Raw genomic sequence first — 8,146 nt, 5'->3', positions numbered from 1 at the left:
GGTCTGGTTCCCATGTCAGCAACATTGCCCAGTTGTTTTTTCTTGCTTGTGAAAATTCGCTTCAGGAAAACAATAACATAACAAAAACAGTGACGGTTTTTAAATGTACAGGGTTCTTTTCCTACTTTTATGAATAGAAACTCCTTTTTTCTTTGTATAGTGAGAATTATAACTCAGGTTACCTTGAGACACAAGAGATTAAACTAATTTGCTGCTATGATTGTCTTTGAAGTACAGAAATGAGAGAAAACATCATAGAATGGAAAGTGTTTATATAAACATGAATTGCACCTTTTCTCCACATTAACATTCTCAGTACTGAATATTCTACATTTTCTTTTGTCACAATTACCATGATTTTAGGATGAATCATAGACACATTCCCACTGCCAGAGTGCATAGTAGGGATGTTTACATTATAAAAAGCAGGTGTTTGGGAAAGCTGCATAGGAGAACAAATGTGGATTTTCCAGCGCTGAAAAAAATGGCAAAAATATTAATGAATGGAATAATAAGTTAATAATGATGATGCCAACAAGAAGCAGATTTAGACAATGATTTGAACAAATCCAATTCATAATAAATAAGACGAGTAAGTTGGCAGGTAGATAGAAAAGTGGAGGATACATACAATAGATAGATAGGTAGATAGATAAATAAACAGATAGATGGGTTACAATATAGCAAATGCTAAACCTTTTGGAGGTTTTGACATCATCCAAAATTTTGTCTTTGTATGTGTAGGTGGATGTGTAGTTCAGTGTGTTTTTTAAAAAAAATCAGTTTTTTTCACATTGAAGAGCTCTTTTAAAATTCTTATTATTGGGGGATTTATCTTTCCCTGATCCACAGCACATGAAACATTTCCATTGTTTCTTCTTTAAGGTGAGACTGAATGAAAAACTATGAGTATGTGATTATCTACCATACCTTGTAATTATCCAATTAGATGTGATTAACTCCACTTCCATTCCAAATCCCTGAGAGTATCAGAGTGGAAAACACGAACAAAGGCAACAGATGCTATTAATATTCCCCCAAACGTTCAGAACTGGGGCTACAGGCAGACAAGTCTTTGTCCCTTTGATCATTGATATGTTACATTGTTCAGTTTGGTCTTCAAAACAACTGAGAGAATCATGGCAGGCTCTGCAATTTGGAAATATGCACTTACAAGTATCACCCACTCACCAAGGAAATATGCACTTACCAAAGTGGAAACAAGTCCATTTGTATATAGAAGGATGGCTTTCAGGCAATATGGTGGTATTTATTGTTTCATTATTATAATCAATGCCTGGGTGGTATGTAAGGTCCATAATCGTAATTGCAATATTAATAAACCTCTCCCTATTCTTCATAAGTACGTTCAGTCTGGAGATGTCAGAATTGCCAGCATTATTTCTCAGCTCTATGTTTTTTCCAGCCCTGTTACTTTCACTCAACACCCTTCTTTGGACCTTCTTGATGATTTTGCGTAAGTCTTGTATTTTTATCCCAGTGTTGAATCTAATGATTCAACTACAGCTACCATCACCCAGTAATACACAGGGTGCCTTAATTGTTTTAAACATTTTTTTAACCTTTAACATTCTGATATGGAAACTCTCTGTCAATACTGCATTCTTCTGTTGAATGCATGAATGGTACCAAACATCTTGGTAACAATTTTTATGGAGTAACCATTAAGAAGAAACAATCAGGTGCCCAGATTGTGTTTGATTTAAATTTATGTATAGGTCTAAGATTAGCTAAGATTAGCTATGACTTCTATTTTGCATTATTGGTATCAGAAGTAACTTTCTTAGCTCTTGGTTCACATCCAATATTATGAAGATGGTCTGTGATACTGTGAATTCTATATACATGTACAATGCAAATTATTTTTACTAACACAAAGGCAATGCTTGCTTGTTCAGAAAAGTCCAAAGGAGAGGGGTTTTTTGCATTTATTTGGATGATAGTGTATTTTTATGCAATGTATTAAATGCTCAGAATTAAAGTGAATTTAAGCATAAATACAGGAAATACTTTTTGGAACCACTTCCTTTAAAAACAGCATACAGTTTTCATTGCAGGGTACTGTTTCAGAGTTACCAACACATCCTGGCCTTAGTTTTTGCTATAAAGGAGATAAATGAAAATCCCCAGATTTTACCCAATGTCACCGTGGGATTTAACATCTATAATAGCTATTTCAGTCCAAGCTGGACCTACCTTGCCTCAATGGAACTTCTCTTTGCTGAAAATAGATTCATCCCTAATTTTAAGTGTGGTGTCCAGAACAATCCAGCTGCAGTTATTGGGGGACCTGACATCTGTCTCTACATGGCAACCATACTGGGCATCTACAAAGTTCCCCAGGTAAAGTGTACTGATGACACGTAAGAACTGAACAAGCCATTTACTGTTCTTGTGATCATTTGGATCCAATTTTCTGGCTGAGGGTTGGGAAAGGGTATGATTGAAAAAGAAAGCTTACCTTATGCTGGAAAAAGAAATTCTAGATTAAAATTACAAATAAAGTTTCCAATTTGTGAAACAGACTTGTAATTTGCATTCCATGGACATTACCTGGTCTTTGTTTTAGGCTTCATCCATCTAATAGCTTCATTCCAGAATTGGTTTCTGGATCACAGAGTAATGCCTCATTTAGTCTGAAGGTGTCTGCTTGAAGTTATGAGTGATTCTTCTCAAATGCAAACATTTCCTCTAAAGTTAAAAGATATCCATCTTTAGGAAAAAGCTTTAACTCAGACTTTTGATTCACTTTTGATTGGTTGATTGGTTGCATAATCAGTGTTGACACTTGGCAAGGAGGTGAATCTTTGTGAAACTAGAAGACAAGTTGCTATATATTAATATCTGTATATATTTAAGTGTTATCCTGTTGTATTCAATTACCAAAAGTCTTGGCCACTCAGAATTTTGGAGCAGTGTGCTAAAAGTGATGCTTAATGTGTATAAGAATATCAACCTAAGCAAACGATCAGAAATTCTATGATTAACTTTTTGTTGGCACAGGGTGTCCAATCTGGATCTCGGTTGTGTTGCATGGGGTTTTAAGCCTTTGAACCCGCACTGCATTCTTATGCTTATTGTGTTCTTTGCAGAAAAGATTTCCATTCATTTTAATGGGAATTTCTTCCCAATGCAAAAGTCTTCATGCATCTGTAACGCCAGGGCTGTGATTTGAAACATCTCCTAAAATTTGCTATTTATTTTTCAAAAGACGGTCATGCAATTGTTAAGGTTTTTTTTTTTTAATTTATTCATTGTGTTTTCCATATTCAGTCTTGAGCAGTAGAGCATATGCTCAGCTCAGTTTCCTCCTAAGGCCAATAAGTTTTAGTTCTTGTCCAGACGTTTTCTACAATGATATATTCATAATGATCTCATGTTCACAATACATGGGAAAAAATTGTAGTCCAGTTTGTTCATAATCACCATAGACACATGGAATCCATGATACATCCCAACTGATGTTTGAAAATAGGCATTATAATTTAAAAAGTGTAACACCATTCAGAGACCCAGTTTGGTATAGTGGTTAAGGCAATGGGCTAGAAACCACAAGGCCATGAGTTCAAGCCCCACTAGGTACAAAGCCAGTTGGGTGACCTTGGGCCAGTCTCTCTCGCTCAGCCCTAGGAACCAGGCAATAGGAAACCTCTTCCAAAATCTTGCTGAGAAAACTGACTTGAAGGCACCAAATAGGTGCCTTGTACCTTGAAGGTGACAACAGCTTTTCACATTCTTCATTCTTCCCCTTTATTTTTCTTAGCTGACCTATGGCTCTGCTCCAGTCACGGATAAAGCAACTCAAGCTATTTTCATCCAGCAAATGTTTCCAGATGAATCCCACCAAAATAAGGGCCTCCTTCAGCTATTGCTGTATTTTAGATGGATCTGGATTGGCTTTCTTGCTGTGAATGATGACAAAGGAGAGAAAGTTGTAGAGGTTGTCCTCCCCATGTTGTCCACGAATGGTATCTGCTTGGATTTCATAGGAAAGTTCCCAAATGTAGCTTTTTACAGTGACTTTACAGATGTGATGGATGAAGCATACAAAACCTACTATATCATTGTGAAGAGCACAGCCAAGGTGATAGTCTTATATGGTGCAATGGAGTCCATGACCTTTATGAAAATGTTAGTGCAGTATTCAGAACTGGAAGATATATCAGTGAAGACAAAGGTTTGGATCATGACTGCTGAAATGGATTTCACATCCATTTCTCTTCAAAGGGATTGGGATGTAAATTTCCTCCAAAGTGCTTTATCCTTTGCAGTTCATTCAAAGGAGGTGCCAGGCTTCCGGGAATTTCTTCTAATCAGAAATCCAACCATAGCAGAACATGATGGGTTTCTAAGGAGTTTCTGGGAGCATGCATTCAGGTGTTTGTTTAACAGCCATGATCCAGATAATCAATATGCCACAATCTGTACAAGAAGGGAGAAGATGGCAACCCTTCCTGCATCTGTGTTTGAACTTAGCATGTCTGGCCACAGCTACAGTGTATACAATGCTGTCTATGCTGTAGTGCATGCTTTGGAGGCAATGCGTTCATCAAAAATCAAGCACAACAATATTGTGGGTGGAAGACAGCAGAAGCTTCAGAAGCAACAAATGTGGCAGGTAATGTTCAGAGCAGAAATACTTAGGAAATGTGCAAGTTCAGTCTATAAAGCACATAAAAGGCTCACTCCAAAGGACATTGGGACATCTCAGTGCCATGTCTACCACCAATTCCATTCTTACAACATCTTAGGATCACAGAAGACATAAGAAGCAATTGCATGTTAACATTATGCATCATAGATCTACACCATGATCTCCTTATGTAGACTAGACTCTTGGTTTGGTCAAATTTTGACAGAAACACTAGAAGACATCCTCTGCATTTATAACATCTCCAGTGCCCTCCCAAAAAGGAATATCCTGATGCTCATGATTACATACATCTAACACATTGAAAGAGAAAATGAACTCATAATAATAGGGGCACATCATTACCTAAAAGTCTTGGAAATTGATGCTACAGTGTTCCCCTTGCATCAGCTCTGATGCTAGAGCTGTTCATGACCCTGCTAGAGGTGGTGTCCTATAATCAGGTATTCATATTCTCATATTATTCTCATATCCAATATTCCTCACTATTGCTCAGAAAAAAATAACATTACCCCCATGAATACTTCCTGAGAAGGATACCTGCTAAAAACAAATGTCTCCCTCTAGGCACATAGGTTGAAACTCATCAAGGGAGAAAAAACATTTTTAACAATCAGAATACCTTCTTTCCTCATGTACTACTACTAACATCTTCCAAGGCCTTCTATTACAGAACAATACCTTTGAATATATGTATACATTTTCATCTATTCGTGTGTTTAAGAAACTCACAGATAATGAAATATGATAGAACAATCTAATAGACTGAGTCCCTATGAAACAGAGTCTGTCCAGAAACAGAATGATGAATGATTCTTACATATTTTATCTCCCCTGTCTCTCTTTTCAATTTAGCTTCATACTTTCCTGAGAAGGGTTTCATTCAACAACAGTGCTGGAGAAAAGATTTCATTTGACAAAGATGGAGAACTAATTGGTGGATTTGATATTAATAAGTGGGTCACATTCCCAAACCAATCATTTTTTAGGATCCAGGTTGGTAGGATAGATCCCATGGCTTCCCCAGACAAGTTCTTCAACATTTCAGAGGATTCCGTCATATTGCCAAAAAGCTTTAACCAGGTGGGGTCTGACTAGTTGTGTTGTCTCATTTAAACAACATTAAAAATATTCTAGATTCAGATATGTTTCTTAGTTTATTCTCTGGGACAAGCAAATATATAAGCTACTCTGGGGGAGTTTCTTTAAAACGACTATGATTTCCTAGGAACCGAAAAAGATCCCTGCATATCTCATGTTTGTAGTTAGGTACCAAACATTTTATAAATTGCTAAAATTTACATGATCAAAAAAGCTTCTTTTTTCACTCTGAGTGTTTTCTTAGTCATGGACTCTGAAACCTTGATTTTGAAATTTAGGCTGCAATCTAATGTATCGGTTTTCTTCAGACTGTTATCCCCTATATATTCAGATTGGTATCCCCTATACACGTCAGCATATTCAACACAGCCACTGTCTTCCTGGATGGGGATGATATCTAATATTCTTCAATCCATCTAGATTAGTGTTTTTTGAACTTGGCAACCTAGAATGTTTGAAATATTTAATATAAAATTTTTCATTCTCTCTCAAATTCTTGGCCCAAGATTTTCAAATTTGCAGTCTTCTGTACTAGATTTCTTCAATTTAATGACCTCTAGATGAAGATTATAGTCCCATCATCCCTTCCCAGCACTGACATGATCTATTAAGGATGGAGATGATGATAACAATTATACATGATTAGAAATCCATAGATTCCTACAATTGTAGATGTTCAATTAAACAGTTTCAGACTAATAACCCCTCAGAACATCTTCCTACAATTTAAAATTGTTTATCAATCCCTTTTTAATTTGTTGATTCCCCAGTAACAGTATCTCTCCAAGCACTTCCTTTCCCTTACATATCTTAAAATATTATTCTTTATTTATGGATAGGGAGCATCTTTTTCCTTGTGTAATGATCCTTGTCAGGCAGGATACAGCAAGGCCAAGAAAGAAGGGGAGCCATTTTGCTGCTATAATTGTCTTCCATGTCCAGAGGGGAAAATATCAAGGAAGAAGGGTAGGAAGATTCTAAATATAAAGGGACTAAGCCATTTGGTATAACTGTGTGTGTTATGCATTAAACACACCACTGTTGCCTTCTTTTTCAGATACGGATGACTGCTCTCCATGTCCTGAAGATTATTATCCAAACCCTGAAAGAAATATATGCATTCCAAAACGTATCACTTTTTTGTCCTATGAAGAACCCATGGGGATCAGTCTCACTGTTCTTTCTCTTACTTTTTCTTTAATGACAACTTTCGTAATTACAACCTTCATTAAACACAAAAACACTCCCATCGTCAAAGCCAACAACCGGAATCTCACCTACATTCTCCTTGTTTCCCTCCTTCTCTCTTTCCTTTGTGTGTTTCTATTTATTGGGAGACCCAATAAGACTGTGTGTCTCCTTCGACAACCAGCTTTTGGGCTCATCTTTTCTGTGGCAGTTTCTTGTGTATTGGCCAAAACCTTTGTTGTGGTTCTAGCATTCATGGCCACCAAACCTGGTTCAAGAATGAAGAAATGGGTGGGTGGAAGAATAATCAGTTTCATTATTTTTTCCTGCTCCCTTATTCAAGCCAGCTTTTGTGCTGTGTGGCTGATAATGTCCCCACCATACCCAGATTTTGATGTGCACTCAATGTCTGAAGAAGTCATGATGGAGTGTAGTGAGGGATCAGTCACCATGTTCTACTCTGTCTTGGGCTTTATGGGTTTCCTGGCCATGGTCAGCTTCTCTGCTGCTTTTTTAGCTAGGAAGTTACCGGACAGTTTCAATGAAGCCAAATTCATCACCTTCAGCATGTTGGTCTTCTGCAGTGTTTGGCTATGTTTTGTTCCAACGTATCTAAGCACCAGAGGAAAATACATGCTGGCTGTGGAGATCTTCTCCATGATTTCCTCCAGTGCTGGCTTACTGGTGTGTATCTTCTTTCCCAAATGTTTTATCATTGTAATGAGACCTGAATTGAATAATAAGCATCAGCTAATGAGAAGAATGATTTAAAAATCTGTGTCTTTACCGCCAACCCTTTTTGTGTACATATCAGATTTTTTTCCCAGTGTACATTTAAGCTGGAAAGTGGAATTCAATTCCATTGAGTTTTTCTGTTATTGTCCTGCCCTATGGAACCACCTGCCCCCTGATATGTGGATGGACCTAGTCCTTCTTGACTTCTGAAAGTCTGTCAAGACCTCGCTTGTCTTCCATGTTGGAGCCCAGGAATATTAGGATGTATTTCTTCATGAGTTTGTTATATGGTGCTTTGGGTGTTTTCTTTGTATTCTATTATTTTGACTTTGTTTAGTTATAGTTTTGGGTTTTTTGTAGATTGGTGGCTAGCTGCCCAGAGTTATGTATTTAAGAAGGGGGCCATATAGACATTATAAATAAATAAATCCACAAATTGATTTATTGATA

At 37.1% G+C, this 8,146-nt stretch overlaps 1 protein-coding gene across 1 annotated transcript; it reads left to right on the top strand.

The window, feature by feature from the left end:
* The first annotated feature begins 2,226 nt into the window (after positions 1–2,226).
* LOC107326568 (vomeronasal type-2 receptor 26-like) lies at positions 2,227–7,732 on the top strand. The gene is made up of 5 exons (XM_088143977.1): positions 2,227–2,364; positions 3,785–4,639; positions 5,528–5,668; positions 6,613–6,739; positions 6,831–7,732. Exons 1-5 carry the CDS (start codon positions 2,227–2,229, stop codon positions 7,730–7,732), a joined length of 2,163 nt encoding a protein of 720 aa, XP_088000103.1.
* Positions 7,733–8,146: the final 414 nt, after the last annotated feature.

Source organism: Python bivittatus, unplaced genomic scaffold, assembly GCF_059951505.1.
Source record: "Python bivittatus isolate LINGU-HERP-01145 unplaced genomic scaffold, Pbiv_v1 ctg000430_np1212, whole genome shotgun sequence".
In the NCBI taxonomy this organism is placed as follows: domain Eukaryota; kingdom Metazoa; phylum Chordata; class Lepidosauria; order Squamata; family Pythonidae; genus Python; species Python bivittatus.
This window is presented reverse-complemented; position numbering and strand designations above follow the sequence as displayed.

Bases quoted from the DNA above. Each gene is read 5' to 3' on its own strand.
- LOC107326568 (XM_088143977.1), top strand. From the start codon at position 2,227: ATGGAACTTCTCTTTGCTGAAAATAGATTCATCCCTAATTTTAAGTGT. The intron at 2,365-3,784 runs GTAAAGTGTACT...TATTTTTCTTAG, and splicing joins GCATCTACAAAGTTCCCCAG to CTGACCTATGGCTCTGCTCC. The intron at 5,669-6,612 runs GTTGGTAGGATA...ATTTATGGATAG, and splicing joins AATCATTTTTTAGGATCCAG to GGAGCATCTTTTTCCTTGTG.